Genomic DNA, 27,346 nt, shown 5'->3' on the forward strand with positions numbered 1-27,346 from the left:
GAGTAGGGAGGTAAGAATCCCTGGCAGGCGTGACGGTGTCCCTGTATCAAGGGAGATGTAGTGTAATGTCCATTTTGAGGGGGTGATGAATTGTGTTGTTTCAACACATAGCACTGTATACTTTTTTTTACCTTTATTGGAATGTGATCAAATGACAAATTTCCCTGCACCTCAACGAAATTGTGGTGAGGTGAGATGCATTGGAGTAAGTTGTGTTAAAGAAAATGCAGCATGCACCCCACAAAAACATGGCACTGTGGCATGAACAGGGCACATGGAGAACAATTGCTTTCCATGTGCCCTGGGTTGATCTCTATTTGTCCTGGTGACCATTGTCAGCGGAAATGACAGTGATGGGGAATACAATATTTGGAGTACAGGTATAGAGGGGATGTCTTCTAATGTGGGGCAATTGTTGCGATGACAACTGAGGATTTCCTCTTTTGGAGCCTGTTTCTTGACATATGCCCCCCAACAATGCAGCTTTTGGTGCCTACTAAGTAACCCGCTGCCAAGCCTGAGCAATGTAATGTGGGGTAAGGGGAGAATGCATAGACCTGTGTAAAAACTTTCATAGAAAATAAGTACCAACTGCTTAAAGTGCATTTAGTAAGGGCCTATTAAAACATATGGGGTAAAACGTGCACATTACCGCAGCATACAGCAACATCTACCTTAATGCAATACACACTATATTCCCAAAAGTATTGGGACGCCTGCCTTTAGACACACATGAACTTTAATGGCATCTCAGTCTTAGTTCAATATTGAGTTGATCCACCCTTTGCAGCTATAACAGCTTCAACTCTTCTGGGAAGGCCATCCACAATGTTTAGGAGGAATGTTTGACCATTCTTCCAGAAGCGCATTTGTGAGGTCAGGTACTGATGTTGGACGAGGAGACCGGGCCCGAAGGCTCCGCTCTAATTCATCCCAAAGGTGTTCTATCGGGTTGAGGTCAGGACTCTGTGCAGGCCAGTCAAGTTTCTCCACCCCAAACTCGCTCATCCATGTCTTTATGGACCTTGCTTTGTGCACTGGTGCGCAGTCATGTTGGAACAGGAAGGGGCCATCCCCAAACTGTTCCCACAAAGTTGGGAACATGAAATTGTTCAAAATGTCTTGGTATGCTGATGCCTTAAGAGTTCCTTTCACTGGAACTAAGGGACCAAGCCCAACCCCTGAAAAACAACCCCACACCATCAAACTTTACACTTGGCACAATGTAGTCAGGCAACCACCAAACCCAGACACGTCCATCGGATTGCCAGACAGAGAAGCGTGATTCATCACTCCAGAGAACACGTCTCCACTTCTCTAGAGTCCAGTGGCAGCGGGCTGTACACCATTGCATCCCACGCTTTGCATTTCACTTGGTGATGTAAGGCTTGGGTGCAGCCTTGGGATGGAATGGTGGCAACCTATCACGGTACCACGCTCAAATTCACTGAGCTCCTGAGAGCGACCCATTCTTTCACAAATGTGTGTAGAAGCAGTCTGCATGCCTAGGTGCTTGATTTTATACACCTGTGGCCATGGAGGTGATTGGAACACCTGAATCCAATGATTTGCAGGGCTGTCCCAATACTTTTGCCAATATAGTGTATGTTAACATGTGACACAATACACATTAACATGTGGTAATTAAAGTGGCATTAACGTTTTATTTACATACTGTATATCCACTGCTAGCAAGCAGTAGATATATGCAAAAACATTTTTTTTTAAATAAAAAAAGTTACCAAATAGGTAAAAACATACCTGTGTCTCCGCCGCTTGCTCAAAGCTGTAGAATCCAGCTTCTCGAGTGGCCGTGCAGGAAGATGTGTGCAGGCGCATATGCAGTGGAGATCATTGACGGGGAGAGGAGGAAGGCTACAGTGAAAGTCAATGCATGCAGCCGTAAGCGTGCATGCCGGACAGACTCCGTGGGACAGGAACAAACAGCAGTCTACGCTTGATCAGAGACTGGCACCAGCGCTGGAGGGACTGCTGAAAACTACAGGAAAGAAGAAGATGTTCAAGTTAAGAGACATCACTTAAAGTAAGTCCTTAAAGCAGCATGAGACTTTAATGTCACTTTAACACAACACAGCACTAAATTGTGAATTGTAAATTGTGAACCTATTTCTTTGCCCATTATGATCAGCAAAATACATGCTTGCCTTAGGGCCTGTGTTGATGGCATTAGTTTGAGACGCTTCTGAGATCATTCAAAACTTATTGACAGGTGCATTCAACTCACAGTTGACCCTCTTCTGACATGCATTTGACCTTATTTATATAAACTGTGCCGCGCTGTGTCAAAAATATAAGTGAAACAATGTGTAAACTTATAGGTGCATAAATACAAATTCTCATCAGTAAATAGTCTCAGATGTGGGGGTGGAGCCTGAGAGCGCACCAAGCTGGGGATTGTGAGTCACTCCTTTGGTAGAGACTGCACACAGATTTTTTAATGCAAATTTTATTTGATTTTATGTTGAGTAATATTTACTAAACGTTTTGTCATATGTTAACAGTGTGCACTATGGATTGCTTTTCTGCTTTGTATATGTGTTCCGGAATATATGAGGGAAATGTGTGGAGGAATTTGACAATATGACTGACCGGCCTGGTGTACTGCTACTTAAGCAAGGAGAAGAGGGGTCGGACGTGTGTTACTATCTGGGGTTTCATCCAACCCGTAACTGAAAGGGAATTGGCATTATGAGACCTTAGAAATAGGGTCGCAATACCAGGTGAGCTGCACTCTAAAGGGTGTCTGTGGTGAAGTTCTTCTTTTGGATCACCGATGATGGCAAGTGTAGAGGGATGATGGAAACCACACATTGAATAAAGTAGGAGTGATTGTGGACACAGTGTTGGATTGGAATGAAAATTCATTTTGAACTTGAACATATTTGATTTGGGACTGTTTATTTATGAGATTATTTATGCATTTATAAGATTGCACATCTGGGACTATTTACTTATGAGAATTTGTATGTATGCATTAATAACATTGTACATTGTTTCACTTACATTTCTGGCACAGTGCAGTTTATATGAAAGGTTTTGATATCTAGACTAGATTCTGGATTAGTGCTTGCTGCAAGGGTAAGCTTTGGCACAAAGCTTTTTTTGATTAGATGCATTAGACCTACTTCAAGCAAGTTTTGCATTCCTATAGACTTGTATATTATTTATTACAGGTATTTATATAGCACCAACATGAGGTATGCAGTGCTTCACATAGTGCAGATTCACATAAGTCCCTGCCCTTAACCAGTTGACATCCGCGGTGTTAAACCCCCTTCCCATCCAGGCCATTTTTCAGTATTCAGCGCTGCGGTACTTTAACTGACATTTATTCCGTCATGCAGCGCTGTACTGAAATGAATTTTATACCCTTTTTTGGGGACAGATAGAGCTTTCTTTTGGTGGTATTTATTCACCACTGGGGTTTTTATTTTTTTACTATATTAAGGAAAAATTACCGAAATTTAAAAAAAAAAAACAGTTTCCCCTATATTAAATGATAAAACATTTATTATTACCCAATTTTTTGGTAAAATATAAAAGATGGGGTCACGTCGGGTAAAAAGACACTAAACAATACTACGGGCAGACAGCAAGAGGTTAAGGAGCTTACAATCTAAGGTTCCTATCTCACATGCATACATATGAGGGCCAATTTAGATAGTAGCCAATTAACCTACCATCATGTCTTTGGAGAGTGGGAGGAAACCAGAGTACCTGAAGGAAACCCATGCAAGCACAGGGAATACATGCAAACTCTTTTTGCAGATGGTGACCTGGCTGGGATTCAAACCAGGGACCAGTGCTACAAGGCAGAAGCACTAACCACTATGCCACTGTGCTTCCCCTATAAAACCCACTAAACCCACTTAAGTGAACAAAAGTCCACCATCACAGGCCCTTAAGGTGGCAATAGGAAAATTTGAATCATCCTATGCTAGAATAATATTGGTGCAATATGTGGATCCAGCATGCATTTGTGTGGACTATGCACAAACCCCTGGTGCAGAGAGCTAGATTAAGATCAAAAAAATCCTAGGCAAGCTAATAGATTTTGCCCCCCCCTCTCCACTCCAAGCCAGTTTCCATATACAGTACGAATCCTATTAAATTCCAACTAGCAGAAGTGTTCCTGTCCAAGAACAAGCAATGTTGGAGATTTTACCATGAGCGCTAAAGAAGTATCTTAGCAGGCAGTAAGTTCGGAAGAGAAATGTAGAGGGTGTTACAGCAGACCACAGCTATTTTTACATATCTGCCTTGCGTCTATTGATTTGGAAATACATTTTCATAGCTTTATGTCAGCTTCTTTGTTATATCAATGGGTCAGTCCAGCCCTGTTGCCACCAATCTCAAAGGGCATCACTGGGGATGGCTCAAAACCTGTGACCGGCAAAAACTAGGCACAAACCCCTGGTGCAGAGAGCTAGATTAAGATAAAAAAAAAATCCTAGGCAAGCTAATAACATTTAAATTACCCCCCTCTCAGTAAATAGTCTCTGGGGTCACTCCTGTGGTAGCGACTGCACGCTGATTTTTTAATGCAAATTGTAATTGATTTTATGTTGAGTAATATTTAATAAACGTTTTGTCATGTCAACAAAACGTTTTGATGACATGACAAAATAGGGGGTTTGCACCAGGGGTTTCTTCCGACTATGAGAAATAGATATTATCAGCCTCTGGATTCCTGTTACGAAGATACATTTTAAACAACTTTATAGAACACGACAGAAAGATGTACACCAGAACATTTGAACTGTGGGATTTATAAAGTTACACCATGGTGAATTTGCATAGTGGCCATATTCATATATAGTGTGGTTAAAGGAGAACTATGAGGTGAGTGCTTTTCACTCACCTCATAGTTCTAGCCGACCTGTGACAATGAGACTGTCACAGGTCGGCTCAGTAGATCGGGAGGTGAGCGAACACATACCGGCTTTCGCTCACCTCTCGATCCTGTCACGGCTCTCTGCGTGACAGGGGAGGGGCTGGATTCCCCCCGCTCCGATCTGCCAGCGCTGACTGGCGGAACGGACGGGGAAGGGCGCGTGTACAGCTGGCTCTGCCTCTAGATAGGCAGAGCCAGTTGTCAGTCACGCAGCTGGGCGGATCCCGGCACAATTGTCGGGATCCGCTTCAGCTGCGGCGTCTCAGTATAAAGCGAGCATCAGCTCTTGGTATACTGCGCCGTCTCAGTATACTGAGCCTCCCGTTACCCTAAGGAGAACTATGGGGAAAAGCCCCATAGTTCTCCTTTAAGTGTTTGTAAAGTCCTTAAAAAGGGAAGAATTTTGTGGGGTATTTACTCTAAAACTTGGCAACCTTGGAATGATAAATTCCTGCCATTGGGGTTTGATAACATTGATTTTTCTCTTATAAACGAGTAATTGCTCAAACATATCCATATTCTGATGTTGAATGGCCTTGATGGTGATGAGTCCTTATTTTTCCAACCTCACCCATGCCTTTTCTCCCACTTGTGCAACTTTTTGTCTTCTTCTCTCCAGATTGTTTAACGTGACATTAAAGTCAGAATTTTTTTTCCCCCCTTCCCAATCCTGCCGTAGGGACTTACCTTAAATCATGCCTGTTGATTCAATCATCTCTTCTTTACTGTCCTTTTCAGCTGTCCCTCCAGCGCTGGTGCGGGTCTTCGATCCAGCGCTGACTCCTCTGTCCTCCTCTCCTCTGACGTCTCACGGTGTCTGTGCGGGTACGCATGTGCCCGCCCCAAGATCCTTTGCAGCTGCCCGAGACTCTTCAGATATATCTACCGCTTTCTAGCAGGTTTAATAACCCTTTAAGTTTTTACATTACCGTCCATTGCAGTTCTTTACTGCTTTGTCTATGTGGAGCGATACCTTGATTTATACTCTCTATTGCTGTTATTTGTCTATTATTTGTCTATTACATGTATCCTGTTCATTGATGAAATATACAGTATGTGTATTGCTGACATGTTCCTGTGAAACTGTTAATAAAAACTTTTTGAACAAGAAAAAACCTAAAGCTGGCCATACACTGTTATATTTTCTTTCACCTGAACATAAAAAAATATAACCGATTCCTCCATCCATGCTAAACAGCATGGATGGAAGAATCGCCCGCTGTGTCCTTTGTATTCTGACAGCGACACTCCCGTCACTCCATTATGGGACAGAGAGCTGTCGCGGAATGCAACCAAAGGGGTGGAGCAAGTCATGGTGGCACAGGAACATTTGTTTACATTCAACACCAGATCTGTCACTTGCAGCGAGAATTCATCGGGTTTACTTTACAAACCTGTGTGGTGTGTTTATGTACTATTTTACTGGATATTTGTATTTATGTACCCCTTACTTATTCACGAGGGGGCACCCAGATTCAGATTAGTGCCCTTGCTCGCAGACCCAGGTTGTGGGTCATCATCAACATGGGGTGCTTTGCCAGGGGGTCCCCCCCTGCTGAAGCACCCTTTCCACATTGGGGGCATGTGACCTGGTATGGGGTGGGTGGGTGTGTGTGTGTGTCTTTCCTGCTCAAATCAAGTGTCTGGTAAGGGATTTTGGGCGGGACCCGCACATGGTTTTGGCACTGGGGTAAAAAATTCCTACCAGACCTAAAAGGTCTGATATGAATTTTGAGGGGGACCCCATGCTTTTATTTATTTAATTTTTGACTGCCTAACACATTTCTGAAAATTCAGATGCATCCGAATTTTCGTACCACAAAATTTATATTTGTTTGAATTTGTTATTTTTTACATTTGGAAACTCAGATGCATCTGAACATCCGAATATGCCGATATATTTCAAATTCAGAACTCAACGAATCTTACATGTGTATTATTTATTATTATTGTATTATTTATGTTTTCATATCCAACATAGAGAATTATTTCCTATGACCAGTTGCTACATAAACACAAGAGAACTGTGGGTGTGCCAATAATTGTCACATGAGCCCTGCACTCCATCACTTTCATAGCTTGTGTCCATTCCAGGCTAATGGAATTACAACTCCAGTCACATGACCTCTTTGCATTTACCAATAGCAGCCCTGGGGTCAGATTTCTCCTGGATAGTACTGTTCCCTACCATGTGGATTTTTCTAAATCGGGGTTAAAGAGCAGTGTGGAGAGTTGTGCAGCAACACTGTTTTACTGACGCTTAAAGTGATTATTTACTCTTAGCACAATGAAGAGGAGATGTATAGGCTGCTGGACTTTGTGACCTTATTTGTGATGCTATTTGCTCTTGAATGTTCTCACCATCCCATCTCCACCAGTTCTTCCAGGCACTTCCAGAGAGGATGGGGGCTGGTGCCATGTGTGTGAGTACAGGGAATTTGTGTGAATACATGTTCTTTGACTCAGAGCCAGGCAGCAGGAACTGCTTGGGGCTTTTTCTTTAGCTTTCTCATATAGTGGTTGTGTACTCATCTGTTTTGTTATTTAGCATAAACATACATTGCGCTATAGCAGTAACAAATGTATATGTTTTCTTATGATGTTTTATAAAAAAATTTGTGGGCAAGCTACAACAACAACCAACTTTGAATAGGATATCTGCCAAGGACATAAAAGTAGTAATTTCATACCTACTCTACTACTTGGGTGTTGTTTTGTTTCCTAGTAGCATTGTTTCGAGCCCCATGGTTACCGTGTAGATTTTCAACTAGGCACTCTGTTAAGGCATTTTATAGCTGTGTCCAGAATATTGTTTGTCTACGTTAACATGATTTTTACATTCTTATGTACATATTGTTTAAACTCATTTAACATATGTACCTCAACCTTGGATCACTAGAAAGTCTCAGACCAATAGCTCTAAACCAATGCCATAGTTGCCAATATGGTAAAGGTATTGAATAAAACCCCTTTTACAATCATGACCATGCTTAAGCTGGCCATACACTATATGAATTTTGGCCGGTTCTTGATGATCAGCTAATCAAAAGAGCCGTTTGGAAAATATTATAACAGATTCCTCCATCAATGATTAAGAATGCTGATTGAGGAATCTACCGCTGTTTGCATTGTATTCTGATGGCGCCAGCCAGAATGCCCGAACAGAGCTGGGAGCTCATTGGCTGTTGGCTCTGTTCAGGTATTCTGGCTGGCGCCATCAGAAAAGCGGGAGATTCCTCAATCAGTCCCCACCCATACATACACGCATGCAAACATGCGTCAGGTGCGCATATGTGCAAAAATGGCGATTGCGCCTATTACGCCACGCGTTACATATCACTGCGAACTTCGCAGTGTGAGCAATAATTCTAGGGCCATCAATCACTGATAACACTAAACATGACGAGCGGTAAAAGCTTTTGCCTATGGTCAATTTTGGGTATGGTAGTTTTCTGCGATTTCACAGATGCGCGCAATTTTAAAGCTTGACATGTTTGGTGTCTATTTACCTGACGTGACCCCGTCTTTTATATTTTACCAAAAAATTGGGTAATAACAGTTTCCTAACATAATGTAAAAAAAAAAAAAAAAATTCAAAATCTTCATTAATGTTTCCTGAATATAGTACAAGAATACAAAAAAAAACCAGCAGTGATTAAATACCACCAAAAGAAAGCCCTTTCTGTCCCAAAAAAAATGGTATAACATTTATTTCAGTACAGCGTTGCATGACGGAATAAATGTCAAAGTACTGCAGCGCTGTACTGAAAAATGGCTTGGACAGGAAGGTCTAAACACCTGGTCAGCAAGCGGTTAAAGAGAAGCTGGTTCCTATGGATAACTGCTCCAGATTCTGTCTGCTCCAGTTTTAAAACATTCCCCATATGTAGCCCCCCATAGTTGCTGGTAAAGTTATAGGAGATTTTACAGAAATTGTACAATCAGATTGTAAAGTATGGGGCCAATTTCATTCACCAGATGTGTTGGGGCAGTGGCAGCTGCTTTTTCCAGCACAGCCCCAACATTAGGCAAGGCAATTTGCCCTGTATAAAATGGGCTCAGTGCACACCATTACATTACAGTGGTGTGTGCTGAAGAAAAGTACTGCATGGCACTGTGCCTAGCAAACTTAAAGCAGAGCTCTGGGCAAATAAAATGTTATCCTTTGAAATGGGGCTATCCCCACACTGCAAGGGTTAAGTGCTCATTTTGTCTAGGGAACTAAAATAGCAAAGTTATACTCGCCTGAACCATGATCCAAGCCGGCTCTTACACCGCTTCCTTCAGTCTGTCTCCTCCTCCGCTCCTGCGATGCAATGTCCCTCAGGGTCCTCATGTCCAATTATTATATGTATTTTATATAGTGCCACCAATTTATGCAGCTTTACATAGTTGCACATTCACATCAGTCCCTTCCCTCAAGGAGCTTACAATCTAAGGTCCCCATCTCACATTACAGGAGAACAATTTGCCAGCCTGCAAAAAATTACACTGACTAACATTTAGGTTTAAAAACAGAGGGTTTAGTTGCACAACTTTAACAAAATATATAGATGTCACACCAAGGCCCCTCTGGGTAGTGTGGTCCTAACCCTAATCTATAAGAACGTCCATCTTGGAGTATATAGAGCAAAGAATGAATTGGGTGCAGGTTCATCAGGAGGTAGCGCAACCGCCTAAAAGGCACAGGGACACACCAGAAGCCCAGCACATCACAATGGCAGCTGCAGCCCCCAGTGTGTTCCCACACCAAATCCAACAAGTGAAACAAATAGCAAACATACTCATCAATTCATAACTAGCTTTAAAATAAGGTGCACATGGAAGGGCTTTACACAATATGAAGGCAAACACTGCCTATCTCACATACAGGGCTGATTTAGACAGGAGCTAATACATACCTACCAGCATGTCTTTAGAGTGTAGGAGGAAGCCCATGCAAGCACTGGGAGAACATGCAACATGATTTGAACTGGGGACCCCCTATGCTGCAAGGCAAAGGTGCTAATAACTATGCCACATCCAATAGAGTATGTTGAATGTGTTGACTCTCAGAACCTTAAACTGGCCATACACCTATAGATTATCTGCAGATTTTCTATAGTCGGATAAGAAAAAGTGCAACAGATTCCTCCATCTACGCTTCACTGTGTGGATGGAGTAATCTCCCACTGGGCCACGCTTCAGTATCTTGCTAGTCAGCTCCGCTGGCTCTCAAACTATCTGAACATTGCCTGCATCCAATCAGATTGTTCAGGTATTTTGACAGCCAGCAGGGCCGACTAGCAAGATACTGAAGCTTGGCCCAGTGGGAGATTCCTCCATCCACACAGTTTAGTGTAGCACTTTTTCCATACGACCATAGAAAATCTGCAGATAATCTATAGGGGTATGGCCAGCTTTAGACTGCTGAAGGGAGTGGTGTGGGAGGGAATTGGGATTGCGGTTCAGGTGAGTATAGCTTTTGTTATTTTAGCTCCTTAGACAAAACGAGCACTTAACCCTTGCAGTGCAGAAGAAGTGCAGTGCAGAATAGAAATTACACATTAAAGGTGCCCATACACCTTGCGATTATCGTACAATAATCGCGGGAAATCCTGCGACCGTACAATAATCGCAAGGTGTATGGAAGGCGTGCAACCGTTTTTACTGTACGGTGCACGTCTTTTGTCGAACTAGCATGCTCGAAAACCCGCCGAGAATCGTACGATTCTCGGCGGGTTTCTAGCCTACTAGTTCGACAACTGCGGAACGGGCCGGTGTGCGCACACGCACACTGCCCGTTCAGCATTGCGGTCATCGGAAGCCCGCCCATCAGCGAGGCGGGCTTTCGATGATCGCAAGTACGAGCTGCCTGTCCAAGATGGGCAGATGGTACGAGCTTTTAATTAGCTTACGACCATCGCAAGACAAAAGTCTTGCGATGGTTGTAAGGTGTATGGGCACCTTTAGATTGCAATGGAGAAAGCAGCTGGTTTCTTCAGACTGTAATCTTATGTCCACCAGCAGCCCAAAGCCTTAGGGCTTGTTAACACCAAGTGCGGAGCAGATGCAGAGCAGAGCAGTTCTGGATTCAAAAATGAATCCAATGTATTCCAATGGTATTTTGGACTTTAGTTCACACTAGAGCATTCAGTTCCAAAGCATATGGAAAAACTGCAGCATGCCCTTTTTTCTGCTCTGGAATGCATGAAAAATGCATGCAAACACATCAAAAATGCATGCAAATACCCTGGAACACACTGAAAGCCCATTTTAGGCTAGAAAAATAAATAAATACATTTAAAAGCGGCTCTGGACGTGGCAAAAACACGGCAAAGACACACTGCACAGCATGTGCTGAAACTCATGCAGATCTGGTCCGGATTTGGTGTGAACAAGCCCTTAAACAATGTTTATGGCAATTCCCCATAGAGCAATTGTGTTTGCCAGATACAATCATTGTCAGGCTTGCTAAATATTTCTATACCTAGTGAAAAGATGTGATCAACAGACTTCCTGGCCAATGTAACCCTTGTTCTGATGTTATTTGGCTTCTTTCTACTGATGTAGAGATAAATGCTGCCAGGATTTCCCTGTGCTAGCAATAAAAGCCTAAGACCCCATTTACACTGAGCTACATCGAAAAAAAAGCACTTTTCCAGCGCTGATTTCAGCAGAGAGACATTGAGCTACAGTGCACATTTTGTCGCACTATGAAGCGCTTCTTTTGGCAGTCTATTAAAGCATATTGGGGCCAGTCGCACAAAATCCGCTGGAAAAATAGGTCATGTTCGAGTGACAAGCTTCAGCTACAAGCGACATTGAGCTGTGAGATGTGAACAGCTCCATTGAAATGCATTGTACGAGCTACATTGAGCGGAAATCGTGCTACAAATCGTTCAGTGTGAATGGGGTCTAAAGGTTGTGCCATGATTACTGGTTCCACCCAGGGGTTACTGTGGCGATATTGCTTGGATACGTGTGTGTTCTTCCTGGAAGAGAAAAGCCAGCTTGACATCCTAGCTACAGGGAAGTTGTTTGAATGGCCCGTCCCCCTGCTTGCTCCACTCCCATCTCTTAAACTCATCTTTGACTTGCAGTTTGGCTGCACACTTTTCCCTGCCTGCTCAGTTTTGTTTTACTCCTGCTATGGCATACAATGCTTGAACTCCTGAGTGGAAAAGTCAGCAACAAAATGCAGCCTCCTGTAGTTACAGCCCATGATTGCTCTCTCTTTTTGTGCTCCTTCAAGCAAAGCAAAGCTGCCGTGAGACTGAAAGAAGATATGAAAAGAGTGGTGTCTAGGCCTGGCAGAGGACAGCCCCCCATGCCATGCAGGAAAGTGTTTGGAGTGCCACTCAGAGACCTGCAAAAAGAGGGGCTGCTGATAAATGGCGTGCCAGCGGTGGTGTGGAACCTGGTGGAGTATTTGCGCAGCGAGGGTAAGTGCTGGCGTTAAATGTAGTTTATTTGTTAGAAAATCCTTTATTTTATTTTTTTTTGTCAGGAATATTTGTTTGGTTATGTAAAAAGAATACCTAGCAAAACCGTTTGTTTACTTTGTTGACAAATCCCTTCACGCTGGATGTAGTGAGGTCATTCCCCTCTGTGTGCAACAAGTCTGACCACACGTCTGTTAGAACTGGGATGTCGGATCACATTCACAGGATTATGTTCCCGAGCACACACCATTATAGTACATGCATACATATTCATAGCTGCAGTCTAATTAGACAGACATCAGTGATGGTCTGGAAGCAAAGCAAATCTGCGGTCAGGAGGTGAAGTGCACTTCCCGTATCTAATAAAAGGGGCTGTGTAGACCTTGGCAATACTGGTGCTGTGCAAGTGTACATTCCATTAAATGTCACTAAACTCAGTAGTGAAATCTTAAAAGTGCATTCAAGTACCTTAACTATTAGCAATAATGTATCTTATTTGTATCACTCAACTGTAGATCCTCAAATCATCTCTGAATAGATGCTGACACTGTCCTTCCTTCTGGAGGGTGGCTACTTTTGTTCCCCATGGTCCCTGTGTGTGTTGTAAAGTAGTCACCGCTCCAAGCTCACTCCTATGATGGACTACAATCTCACGTTTAGTTTACTAATTTATATTGACATTATAGTCTATCCTAGGAGTGAGCTTGGAGCGGTGACTACTTTACAACACACACAGGGACCATGGGGAACAAAAGTAGCCACCCTCCAGAAGGAAGGGCAGTGTCAGCACCAATTCAGAGATGATTTGAGTGATACACAAATAAGATACATTATTGTAACGACCCTAGGTTGAAAATCTGGACAACTTCAGTGATGGAAACATGCAGCATTTTTGCAGATCGCACTGGACCAGAACGCAGGCACTAATGTGCCACGCGTTCGGGGTGTGTGGCTGCAGTGCTGACGTACCTCTTGCAGGTATGATGCGTCATTCTCGCTATGTAGAAGCCCAGCATGAGCCATGACCGACAGCCGTTGCTGGAGCACATGCATGTAGATGGAAAGTGGCTGTATAGGGGCTGGAGGAGATCAGAAACACTGATGTGCAGCAAAGGATAAAAAAAATTTGAAAACTGTATTTTCTATTACACACTGCTTTAGCGTGTGTGTGTGTATGTATGTATATATGTGTGTGTATATGTATGTATATATATGTGTGTGTGTGTGTGTATATATATAATATATATATATATAAATATAAATTATTTTATTTTTTTGTGTGTGTGTGCAGCCCTCTGGTGGCCCTAACATCTAGCAGATGGCTAACCACTGGCTAAAGGCATCATTACATTTAAAAATTCAGATTCAAAGAAACCCTTGCACCGTGCTTTAAGAAAAAAAATGGTTTAATGTTTTTTAATACCTGCAGGGATGACACATGAAGGCCTTTTCAGAGTGAATGGAAACGTTAAAGTGGTTGAACAGCTCAGGGTGAAATATGAAAGTGGCGAGACGTTGACTTTATCAGAAGATGCAGATGTCTATTCTGCTGCCAGCCTACTGAAGCTGTTCCTTCGAGAAATGCCAGATGGAGTAATCAGCACAGCCTTGCTTCCCAAGTTTATTCAGATATACCAAGGTGAGCACAGCAAGTTCTGCACACACTACAGCAAATGAACAAACTGTTAGTGAGATTCAAACCTTTGCATACAGTATATTATCGCATGCGTGTTAACGCATGTTGAATGCACATTAAATTGTGTTGCTGTAAGGCAGCCTATTCATTATGGATGGGCTGCCAATGCGTCACAACAAACCTTTTCATGCACCTACACTTTTTTTTTTGTTTGTCTCCAGGGCACTACAACACACACATGGTTTGCATCTTTGCATTACAGTGCACTAAAGTGCACGTTCATTGTGGTGCGCTAAAATAAATGGCACTGCAATGTGGTTTATGCATTGCCGTAAAGTGCATTTTATTGCAACGTGAAAACATTTTATGAAGCTTCTCTCTATACATCTATAGGTGTTTTTATTTTGTATTTTTGGAGAGCCTTTCGCCTACTTAAAATACATGTGTGCTGTTACATTGGGGTGCTACATGATGTTTGTATCCAGAACAGGGGTGGGTTTGCTTGAGCAGTTCTTGTTATCCCCTTCCTGCCAGCCATACACATACAGGTATATATGGCAGCACAGAGGTAGGCTTTATGCCGTGCTGCCATAAATATGCGTATGGCCATTCAGTCACACTGCCCTAGCACATGCTGGTCACACAGTATGGATTGGTAGCTGGTAGGATGGGCTTCCAGTCATGTGACCTCTGTGACAGCCAATCACAGTGGTTGCATGTTTGGGAAACCCATGTAACACTTTTAACAGCCTGACTTCCTCTGGCAATAAGGTGTTATTAATAGTGCCATCTGTCAGAGGAGGCTATTGGCTTCTTGAATGCACTTTAGCAAAAATGCACCACACTTTTTTTTTAAAGGATATGTACTATTTTTCAAATATTAGTGTGTGACTGAGATCCGCTTAATGATCACTTTTACTGCTTTTTTGATAGTACTGCATAGTGATAATGTTTTCCTGCTCCACTGATTCTATGCCAGTCTATGGGTCAGCTAAGACCCATAAGGATTCATCTAACATGTATGCTTTTTAGGTGACATATTTTTTTAGTTGGCTTTTATCCCATCACTCATTCACCAAGGATGTGGAGTGCATGCAACATGCAGATGGCCACTAGAGGGAGCCCCTAAAAAAAAACTAGTTCCTTCCGACTTGGTCTTCAGATAAACTTTCCAGTAACAACTGGGAGAGGTGCTCACACTGGAAATACTCTGATTTCCCTTGTTAAAGTGACCCTAAACTCAGGAGTTAAAACTTAAAGTGCATTTAAGTACCTTAACTATTAACACAAATGTATCTTATTTGTGTATCCCTCGGCTGTAGATTTCAAATCATCTCTGAATTGGTGCGGACACTCTCCTTCCTTCTGGAGGGTGACTACTTTTGTTCCCCATGGTTCCTGTGTGTACTGTAACGAAGCTACCGCTCCAAGCTCACTCCCGTGATGGACTACAATTTCATGTTTTAGTTTACTAACTTGGAGGGGTGTCTACTTTACAACACACCCCGTGACTATGGGGAAAAAAAGTAGCCACCCTCCAGAAGGAAGGACAGTGTCCGCATGAATTCAGAGATGAGTGATGCACAAATAAGATACATTTTTGTTAATAGTTTAGGTACTTGAATGCATTTATTGTGAGGAAAGAAAAGAAGTGGTCTTTAAGTGCCAAGTGACGACATTGAACCTATACAGGGCTAGAGACTCTGTCCCATCCCAATGGGACAATGCAGGGTGCCTGAGCGCCCATTCGCTAATCATCAGTGCTGCTGTGTGGAAGCTGGGCCGTGGCTAGGGTGAGGCACTCGCTTTGGCTTGGCTGCGCCCCCCTCGCCCCTGTAGCCATGGCACAGGCTGCAGCTTCTCTCCGGATCTACGCTGCTCTCCCCCAGCAGGGATCTGAGGAAAAAATGGAGCGCTGAAGCCGGTGGGGGAGGCGCAGGAGGGAGCTGTCATCCAGGATGGCCGAGCTGCAAGAAGAGAGCCGCGCGGCCAGGATCTGACAGCCGGCGGCTCTCTCTCCTCACTGCTCTGCCATCATGAAGTGGCAGCGCTCCTCCTCCTCTAGCCTCTGCCGGCTTCAACGCTCCTTCTACTGTGTGTGGCTGAGCGGGTCAGGCTGGAGAGCGGAGGATCGGTAAATATGTGAAATATTTACCGATCCTCTGTGCAGAGCAAACACTGGAGTGATCAGTATTGGTGGGTTTTGTGGTCCCCCTACAGCCTGCATTCTGCATTAGAGTCTAAGCTCCTGTGTACAGAAACTGTGACTTGCTCAGTGTTCTCTGTACAGCCCTGTGGTATATGTCAATGCTATATAAATGTATAATAATAGTGTAAGACTGTGGGGTGACCACAAGTACCGGGGCGTGGGGGATTTAGTGGCCCATACAAAATGTTGCTATGGGGCCCTGTGATTTCTAGTTACGCCCCTGTCTCCCAGCAACCAAGTGAAGTATGGAAAGCTGGCGCGAGTGGCATTTAAGTAAACCTGTTGCTTTGTGCTACATGAGTATATCACAGGTTCACTTTAAACTATGTTAATGACATAATGTGTCTTCTTTTGAAATGGAAACTCGCAAGATGGGGCATGTTTTGAAGATTATGCATGTAGGTTTTGTTATTTAGGTGTGTTGTAATATCCTATTATGGCCTCAGCACTACTTTGCCAGCATAAAGTGAAAGATATTTTATAAACTTGTATTTGTTGTGACTAGCAGGTTCCGTCTTGGCAGATTAAACCTTTTTTTTTTATTTTCAAACTTGCACCAGTCATTTAACACGGGCTCATTTTTGGTCAAGTACCTTTACATTGGATTTATTGTACCTGTTACAGTTCACTTTAGACAGTAATGTTTTGTTGTCGGCCTTATCAAGTTATCTTGATGCAAGTGCCGTTAATCAATAAAAAAAACACGGCACTGTAATGGTTAATAAACCTGTGTACGATTAGAAGGTGATTTTTAACCAAGTGCTTCTAGGTGTCTCAGTGTGTAAAGATAAAGTGGATCAGTCTATACACATTAAAAAATCCTTCACTTTTTTTACACCTTCATGTGCATTAATACCATTAAGTGACAAATCATATGCGTGAAAAAATTCTGGTGGGTAAACAAAAATACAAACGAAAATAATTGTGAATGACAATTGTGCTAACAAAAAATATATATAAACAGATAAAGTCTCTGTAGTATACAGCTCCGCTTCAAAGCCAAATAGCAGAGCCTTCCAATGTTCGGTAGAGTAGTGCTTTCCTGGGGTTTGTATTAAGATCAATACATCCCCCTAATAGAGTGCGTACTCACCCCAAACTTTCGGCTGTAACAGACCGCCCCAAACGCTTTGTCTGATGGGACACCGTTACTGCGGCGTCTTTCGTATCTCGTTCTTTACCATCAGTCCTCAGTGTAAAGTATTCCCACAGTCATGCAAACAAAAAATCTTTCATCGGGTAATAGTTCCACAAATAGTTTATTTAAAATTTCTTTTAAAATTAAAAAAATCCCATTCGGCCGGTCCGAAAACAGACGTGTTTGGTATGGTAGACCTGCCCCTACATGTTTCGTCACCACCGACGTCCTCAGGGGCCTTCCTCATTGACATCACTTTACCACGCTTGTTTCTGAATTAAAAGCCTTGACTTGGAAAAAAAACATTTGTGGTTTACCACAAGGATAAGGTATTGCAGAGGCCTTTCTTCCTAAGGTGGTCTATGCCGCCCACCTTAACGAGGAAATTGTCTTACCGTCTTTTATGTCCTGCTCCTAAACATGCTAAAGAAATTTCTCTTCACTACTTGAACGTGGTTTGGCTTGTGTTTTACCTTGGTTACGCTTCCATATGATTCACCCCTCTTTATTTCTGAGGGTCCCCATATGGGGGAGCCAGCTTCTCGTTCCACGATCGCTAAGTGGATTTCACTTACTATCACTGTGAGTTGAAGGGTAAAGTTCCCATCTTTCCAGTGAAGGGTGACTCTTTTAGGACTGTTTATAGCTTGGGTCTTTCAGCATCAGGCTGGTTTTCAGTTCACACTTTTGCTAAGTTTTAGCAGGTGGATGTTCAGATTACTTTTACTTCGATCGCAAACAGGGCAGCCATCAAAAATTTTGGGGCCCCTTGCACAGCCTTAGGCCTGGGCCCCCCCACACCGCCCAGCTGTCCCATCAAGTCTGTCCACTGGTCGTCCCCCCGGGTCCTTCAGTGCACTTTTATTTTACACACTGTTTTAACCAAAACCGTATTTAGCAGTGCTAAGAAGAGCTTCTCATTGGTCAGTGCCATCAGGTGACCGCACTGACCAACGAGTGCTTGCAATTTGCACAGACGACATGGCACAGATACAGATAGTGCACCTGTACTGGCAGACAGTAAGGACTGTTCGCTGAAAGGTAAGCATAGCAGGGAGGGAGAGGGGACCAGATTTGTGCGGGTAATTCCATTCTCCCAAATTACTTGGGAAAGTGAATTTACCCTTTAGGGCTGGTGCAGACTTGGGTGATCATGTGCGATTGCCATGCGGCGCTATTGATCTCAGTGGGGTTACATCCGCGTGGCAATCGCTGAGAAAAGGTACATGTACCTTTTTTTCGCGACATGCACTGTGCGGTGTTTTCAACCGTGATTATGCGTGATTGCACAGGTGGTATTGTGGCGGAAACCCCTGAAAATCTGCCTGGCGAGACTGGGGTGCCATTAGAAAATAATGGCACTGCCAGCGCGATCAGTTGTGTCCGATTCTGTGACCGCCCGGCCATCTGCACCATTTTGTGCATGAATGCCGCGTGCGTTTATCTACATGCAGATGGTGGGGACAGGGGTGTTGGTTTTATTTTTTTTTACATTAATAATTTTACTTTTTTGTTTTTCTTTGTAAAAAAATAGTATTTTTAATTTCCATTTATTTTATTCTTTTTTTACTTTTATCACCTTTTTTTTTATTTTTTACATTTGTATTTCCATTTTTAGTTATTTGTTATTTTTTTTGCATTTTTATGTATTTATATTTTTTATTGTTATTTTATTTTATTCTTTTTTGACTTTTTTTCACTTGACTTTATTGCTATCACACAGGAGCTAACAAGCCCCTTTTGGAGGTGACAGGTTCTCTTTATTGAACCCGTCACCTCCAACACAGGAGTTCTAGCACAGCACTGTGCTCGTTCTCCTGTCACAGGATGGCTGTGAGTACAGCATTCATGTGTCACTGCTCACACAGAGCAGAGCAGAAAACGGACGTTCTCTGCTCTGCTCCCCGCTCTCCAGCCTGATCTAGTTTGCCGTGATCCTGGGGCCCCCAGAAGAGCAGGGGACCCCGAAGACTACGGCAGAAAGGGATCCAGTGGGCAGAGAGAAAGGCAGCCGTGAGCGATATTAGAGGAATCGGCCGGGGACACGGCCGCCGGAGAGAATGAGGGGAGGGGGAGGAGAGGGAGAATCAGGCTGGTTACAAGTGATCTTGGGTAGTGATGAGCTCGGGCGCGTTCGCAAGCGACCCGTGCCGAGCCCGCCAGGAAGCCGTCAGCGCGCAGGGCCAATCACAGGCACTGAGCCATTTTCCGATCTCTGCAGCTGTGGACCGGGAACATGTCTCAGTGCCTGTAATTGGCCCTGAGCGCTGACGGCTTCCTGGCGGGCTCGGCACGAGGCGATTGCGAACACGCCCGAGCTCATCACTAATCTTGGGCGGCTGTACTGCCGCTGAAGATCACCTGTACAAAATGGCTCCCACTTTACATTTAGCCTTGTTGCCTGCATAAGCAGGGCTAAGGGCCGGCTGACCCCACAGAGGCGGCGTTCCAGAGCGTTCGACCCTTGGAATGCAAGCTGGCCATCTCCCTGCGTTCACCGGCTGGAGGAGGGGGGGCGGTGCATTGAAGTCAAAGGCACGCCCCTCACCCACACTGCAATCACCCGCACCCGTAACGCAGGCACATTAGTGCTTGCATTCCGGTCCAGTGCGATCTGCAAAAATAGCGATTGCAGTATTTTTTTGTAGATCGCACTGTAGATTGCACTCCAGTGCGTTCCAGAGGCCGAACGCTCTGCAACGCAGCCTTTTTGGTGTGAACCAGCCCTCAATGTAGAAAAAAAACTACTTGCCCGGTGCCCAGGACTGCCTGTCTCAGGTGTCGGGCGATAGGAATTCCACACTCCTGCATTACAGTGTAATATATTTCTCTAATTTATAGAAATTTCAGCACATAGTGTGCAGTAATTTCAGTTAATCAGAGAAATATATTATAATAGGGAACATTGTAACATTCCCTACACAGTGTGCAGTTTCTGGGCATCTCACTCCCCCCCTCCCCCTCTTCTCAGCGTCCGTCGCTCTCACTCTCCCCCTCTCAGCGTCCATCGGTCTCTCCTACTCTCCCCCCCTCCCCTTCTCTGAGAGGGGGGGGGGCAAGATTGAGAGACACAGACTGACCGATGTTGAGAGGCGGGAGTGAAGCACGAGAGAGAGAGACCGACCGACTGCATCGGTCGATCTGTCTCTCTCACTCTTCCCCCCCAGTCTCTATCACAACCCCACCAATCCCCGGGGGCCTCTGTCTGCTGGGAAACACTTACCTTTCCCCTCCCAGGCAGCAGACATGCTCCTCTTCAGCCACGATCTCTGGTGCTTCTGCCCTCGTAAAGTAAAATCTGCCTCCTGAATGCAGTCTAAGGAAGGTACCAATAGCGCAGGGGGCCTGGAACCTGGCAAATGGTACTATTAATATAATCCTATAAGAAAAAATGATAGCTTGGAGCCTGCACGCCCCCCAGTGGGCCCCTTCTATTAGTTTCCTTTTAAGGTTTGTTTCCTTTCGTGGGCTTGTTTAGCTGTTTACTGTGTTGCCTGACTGTTTTTGGACATCCCATCAGTTACAGAATGAACTTTCTGTGTCCTTTGATGTAGCATTAGGAAAATGTGAATTTTGTCATGCCTGTAAAATAGGTTTCTTGGAGTACATCACAGGACCATACTCTTGGTTTTCTGTCATTCTCTCTTGTACTGTTTGCTAAAAAACTGAGGCAGGTTGGGAGTGGGATGAATACAGGGCTGTCATTACACCTTTGATTTGCCAGTGTCCTATCCACTGAAGGTAGCTGCATAACCTATTTGTTCCAGAATTATCTCCCTGTGTCCTGTTATTTACCATCAAGAAAAGGATTACACATGAGAGTAAATCTGTTGTATAATGATCGCTGCAGATCGTTGGCTGATGGAAGGATACCTCTTGTTTTCACATATATATCTGCTTTTTTTTTCAGAGTAGGTGCTGATCCCCTAATTAATGGGGTATCAGTGAAGTATTTTCCATTGTAGCTGCTTTTTCAGAAACCTTATTTTGTGACTGACGTCAGTAGTTAATCTAGCTGTTTTCTTAGCAACCAAGTAACCAAATTGCTAATTAAAAGTTCAGAGGTGCATTGCCCGAGACACACATCAAGCAACTTCAAGGTGACCTGAGCAAATTGAGCTAATGGGCGAATTATCTTCACACATGGCAATACGCTCTTCAGACTAGTGCTAAGCAATTTTAATATGACCTTCTCACAGATGTAAATGTATGTGTATATCTGGAGATGATAAAACCACATACTGTATTCACAACTGCTTTATAGCATACAAGACAAGGTGCTTGCTATTAACTTTTTAATACTCCTAAAAGCCTTTCTGATTTAGTTTCACATTATAACTAGGGCCTATGCTTACCATGACTTAGTTGGTGGAACATAACCATTATAATCCCCCTGTCCATTGAGAGTGTACTTAATGGCCACTGAGGATGTATCATAGTACAGTAGAATGGCGATTAGCAGGGCTTGGTCATGAAGTCAGGGAAACTTTCCCTGGGAAAGACAGGCTGGCTATTTACTGGGAAATGTACCACATGCCCATTAAATTAGAAACAATGCTTCTTAGTTCTTTTTGGTCCTCCTCAACAAAATCTGTCAGATTCTGTCCCCAATTCCAAAGAATATGGATGTTTGGTAGCTAATCGTGAACAACAATGGAAGACCTCATTTGACTTTTGAATTTCCCATCAATTTCTATACCGGGGACAATGGTCACCAGGGTGAATCTCCCCAGCAAGGACACTTACAGCAATAAAAACTGCCAGAGACTCTAACCATTCACCACCAAAAAAGTTTTGGCTTAAGCTTAAAATACTGGAATGTCTTGTGTGTGTCTGTTACACATATCCAATGTTCAACGTGTTACGAGCAGAATCTCCATTGGTATTCCCCCAACTTCACAATGTGGACTCGACATTTGATTATTTTTCATTGCATTACAGCTAGCGAGTTGCCTAATTGTATTGTGTAGTAATTAACTTGTGTGTGTAATATATAGGTAACTATACAAATATTTGCAGAAGTCCTTTTAAATAGTCTACCAAAAACTAGCCATGCATGGCTAGATTTCTCTCTTTCAGCCCCATGGGCCATGGTGCCCCAAGACTCGAACTAGCAAAAATGTAAGCAGTGTATGGCTTACTTTATGGGATGAAACATCAGACACACGTGACCGTTCTGGGTTTGCTTAGCTAATGCATAGTATTTTTTGGATACTATGCATTTTTTTGATACCATGCATTAGGAGTTGTAGAGATTTTATTTCACATTTGTTGAAGTCTTTTCAACCAAGCTAATAAAGGGAGCTGATGCAGATTTCTCTCTGAAGGAAAGCTGTGAACACGTGTGAGTTCCCTTTTCTAATTACTGTAGAATATACTGTTTCGAATCAAAGTTTGCAGACATTCATAAAGTGTGATCTAAAACAAAAAAAGAAATTCTGTCATCTGGCTTTAAAGGAGAACTATGGGGTCAGTGTTTTTCCCCATAGTTCTCCTTGGGGTAACAGGAGGACACAAACTAGCGTCCTCCCGTAACCCTAAGCTCAGTATACCGCGAGCTACAGCTCGCGGTATACTTTAACACTTATAATTTAGGGAAGAACAGTTTAGATGCAACAGTTTAGATGAAATAAAGACATATTATGAAAGTTGTATGAGTAGTGTAAACCGAAAACCATGCTATGAAGTGCAAGATAACATGCATCTCCAGATGTAATTAAGTAGGAAGCTGTGTGTCTAATGTAACTCCAGGAGAGGGCGAAGTTTACCTTGGCATTACCTCCAAATTTTACCCCCAAGAGACCGGTTACATTTATGCTTAGTTTGTCATTTTTATTTAATTATCTGTTTTAGGAATTTCACAATTCAGTCTAGTTGCAAAATCACGTTTTAAGGGTCATGTTCACCATTTCAATTAATTTGCTTGAAGCCATTTGTTAGCCACTTTCTTCCTTTCCACATTCAGACTCACCACATTTATTTACCACGTTTTAGATTTTCAGCATTTTTTAAGTTTGTAATTTTAGTATATGAAAAAAGAATTGCAGACTTATTATGGCTCTGTAATACATTTGTGTACATACCGGTAATTTACTTGTAAAGCCCCTTTCCCACAGGTGCCTGTCAGCTCCTATTAGCAGGGGATCCATACAGATCCACTGCTGATTGCTCCCATCAGCAGTGGATCTGTTTCGAAATGGATGTCACCGTTGCAATGGAGGGAAAACTGAGCTTAACGGACCCATGTTAGGACTATGGGGAATCGGATGTAAAGAGACGTGTATGTTTACATCAGATTAACCCCCCCCTTCTTCTTACTATGGGCCTATTAACTACTAAAGGACTGATTTTCTGAAGTGGCCGCAGTGCATTTTCAAAATTGCACCTGGTTTCTAGAGGGCAGTAGGTTTTGCTTTTAGAACTGCTGAGTGTCAGTAACAGACTAAATTTGCCATAGAACACTATATTTTTTTTGATAGGTTAGGGGAGGGTTAAAACCCATGTTATTGTTTTTACTTTTTTAAAACTTTAAAACCATTCCAGTTGCCATTTAAACAGTCTAAATTATCAGCTTTTCCATTGGACATTATTACTAGAATATTCATATTGATTTGAAAAAAACAAAACCTAAAACTGTTTTCCAAAACATGTATCCAATAATTTATGATTGAAAGCTTAGCAAGTAATAGCATGTACACCTATGCTCACTAACTTGCATGAAAATGTTATATTGCATGAAGAAAATATTTGGTAGGTAGGATTTATATTCTGCACACATTGATTTTCTAACTTGGAAATGCTTTAGATGACCAGCCTTGGTTATCACTTTTCACCTACTCTATGCCCATTGTCAGACAGCCCTGTATAGATCAGGCAGCCTGTATTTCTGGCTGCAGCCCTGACTGGTGAGGGTTAATTATCCTGTGTCTTGCTGGCTGCACCACTATTCTAGGCAGCTGTGACTTAATTAATCTAACCACACACCTCCAGCTTTGGAATTGGCCTTGTTTCTGGTGGCACCCTATTAAAGCATCATCAGCCTGTTCCCCGGTGCTTGTGATAGTTCTGGCTATACAAGCCGAGCTGTCTCTGCAATCCTGTGTCTAGAAATCTTGTTGGTCTTCGGTTCTGACCTCAGCTTGTGCCTGGATTACCCTTTGCCAGCCGCCCGCCCTGATCTTAGCCTGTGCCCAGATTACCCTTCCCAGCCTTTGTTCTCAGCTCGTCCCGGATTACACTCTGGAAGCGTCTTATCTCCTTCTGTTCGGTTCAGCACCTGGGACTAACCTGTGGCATCACCTGTTCAGAGCATATAGTTTAGGTCCTGGAGGCAGCTAACTACTGGTAGGCGTGATTGCCTTATGGGAACGGTGGCTGCGACAGGTGAAACAACTTGTCACTATTTGCTCTGACAGCGTGCGTCCACAGCTGGTCCTGACACCCATGCATTTCTCAGACATGCTTGTATGCTTTTTTTAGACTCCAAAAAGGAGGCAACCAGAATGTGAGGAGCTTCTGCTGGGAGTTCAGTCCCTGCCACCAGATGTTTTTCACAAATCCTGCTCTAAGCGCGGCCTACACTTACCATCCTGCACTGCCGGAGATCCCCACATATTTCTGCTTCTACACGATGAAGAAAATTGGCCAGAGAACCCCTACCAGCACTGGGAAAAAGCTGGTAAAGTTTGGAGCCAGGAGCTAAGATGGCGGTGGCTGCTCCATACTGGGTGGTGCACAGCATAAGGAAGCAGACGGGAATCCCAGGTATAGGTGGTCCTCACACCCCACTACCAGGGACCCCAACACCATACCTAAGGTGCAGGAAATCTGTCGCAGTGATACGGAGGGGGAGCATATGAAATACGGGGTCTTTGATGCTGTACAAAGGATCAATGAATTGGAGGAGACGTTAACCCCCTTTTTGCTGAATTCTGCAGAAGCTAAAGCGATCTCTCTGACCAAGCTGCAAAATTGGGAGATTTGTAAGATTGCCTCCACAGAAAATGTTATCTTAATTTCCTAGGGGTTCCCAGAGGGTTCAAAGAGATGAAGCGCAAAGGCCTTTTAGAAAACTGGCTGAAATCCGATATAGTGGACAATGTGTTATTAGCTTTATTTGCAATATAGAGAGCCCATCTTGCCCCAGTGTGCTCCCATCCCTGGTTAATGCTCCCAGATCCCTCTTGGACAAGATTCTCTTCTGTAAGGATGAGAAACCATCCTGCGCAAGGCCCGGACCATGGGCAAGCTTAAATATAATAGCAACACCAGTAATGCAATATTTCCTGATTTTTCTGCCTCTTCCCAAAAGCAATGCACAGCATTCCTAAATGTCAGAAAGCAGCTCAGGGAGAACACCCTTACTTATAATATGCCATACCCCACAAAATGTGCCTGTTTTGCAAAGGGTAAACACAATGTTTTAATGCCCTTTTGTATCAGCAGGCAGATGGGGATGTTGGTATTCAATTGTACTAAGGATGTTATTCCTCTAGGGGGAAGTGCTGAGAGGGCTGGAGGCTTGGAGGTAACAAGCCCAGCTGAATCTAGCTGGCTTGTTAGGGCCTCTACAGGAAGTCCCAGCCTCCCAAGTAAGCAGCTCCACCCTAGAACCAGACTGTGTGTCTGGTGGACTGGGGAACAGATTGCCTGTGTGACTAAAGAGCAGCCTGGGTGGCAGTCCTCCTGTGTGGTGAAAAGACAAGCCTGTGTGGCCGGTGGATATTTTTGTTAAAGGACCTATCTGAAGTTGGTGAGACTGAAAAATGTTTGTTGCTGTGACAGGAAACAGTACTTTATGTTTGAAAACCCCTGCGAGGGAACACCTCTATGGACTTTTCTCTTCAGTTGTATGTAAGTATGTATGTAATAAGAGTGGGCAAAGAAGCCCTAAAACAGTGAAAAGCGAGTGGTGGTGCCCTTAATGTGCTACCATTTGAAGCGAATCCTCACACCTTGCAGAAGTTGGCTATTGGTTAGCTACCCAGAACCACAAAGAACAGTGTATTTCTCCTTATAGACATTGATACCTTTTACCCTGTACCCCCCCACTTGGGCTTAGGCTGACCTAAGGTTTGGGGCTACTGACCCATACACCTGCAAACTACTCTCTGTTTTGTAGTTCACTTCCTCTTTAAGTTTATTATTACTGACTATATATGCCTTTGTTCCGAAGGACTTCTGATCTGTATGAGGCTGCATTCATCAGTAAGTCTCAGCTCTTATGAATGTCCCTGTCGTATGCATTCTGCAGGTGTCTTTTTTTATTTTAATTTTTTTCTTAAGGGACACCCCTGTTAACTTCGGGAATAATAGCCCAGCATATCTGCAGTTACTTTTCTCTCCCTGCTGCATTTGGGAACCCTTGGTGAAAGAGAACTCTTCTCCATTTTTGGTAAACCTTGACCACTGCCCAAATTTAACATGTGGAATCTGGATAACAGAGACAGACACCTCCCCATATTCTGATATCTCTCCCATTTTACCTTTTTATAAATTTGCTTTTACTGTTCCTTTTTTTTTTAATGTTTTAAAGCCAGGGTGCTTTATATTCGTATTAGAAGTAGTTAATAGGAATATAACGCACACTGGGATGTTTGCTCATCATAACTGTTTTATATTTGCTTCTTCTGCTGGTTTCCACAGTCGTCTGAGCTATGTTGGGTTTACCACTTGGGGGCACCAGACATCCATTTGATATTGGTATATAGCTTGCCTTATGGCTGAACTTCTCGCCAATTTTGACTTTGTTGCCTCGCTGTTGCATTCCACACTGGTAATTAGCTTAGAGAGATTCGGATGAACCTACATGTTCCCCAATGTTTGTTTTTTGCTTATGTATAAACCTCACAGCAAACTGGAGCAGTGGGCTGGTAGGGGGGAGCTGGAATGTATTTCTGTATTATTGTTCAGTTGTTAAAATTGTATGTACTGTGAGGTGCTGGCAGGTTTTGCTCTCCCTGACGCCCCAAGGCCAGGTTCCGCAATGCTCCCCCTCCCCGCCAACCGAACCCCCCCAAATCAA

At 43.5% G+C, this 27,346-nt stretch overlaps 1 protein-coding gene across 1 annotated transcript in view; it reads left to right on the top strand.

Annotated features, from left to right (window-relative positions):
* The window catches only part of LOC108784680 (protein FAM13A-like), a 105,708-nt gene that overhangs the window by 7,158 nt on the left and 71,204 nt on the right, over positions 1 to 27,346 (top strand). The window contains exons 2-3 of the mRNA XM_018553551.1: positions 12,074 to 12,339; positions 13,769 to 13,978. Coding sequence (XP_018409053.1) covers positions 12,093 to 12,339; positions 13,769 to 13,978 — 457 coding nt within the window. The 5' untranslated portion in view covers positions 12,074 to 12,092. The remainder of the gene's footprint in view (positions 1 to 12,073; positions 12,340 to 13,768; positions 13,979 to 27,346) is intronic.

Source organism: Nanorana parkeri, unplaced genomic scaffold (assembly GCF_000935625.1).
Source record: "Nanorana parkeri isolate BGI_ZX_2015 unplaced genomic scaffold, ASM93562v1 scaffold124, whole genome shotgun sequence".
Taxonomy (NCBI): Eukaryota; Metazoa; Chordata; class Amphibia; order Anura; family Dicroglossidae; genus Nanorana; species Nanorana parkeri.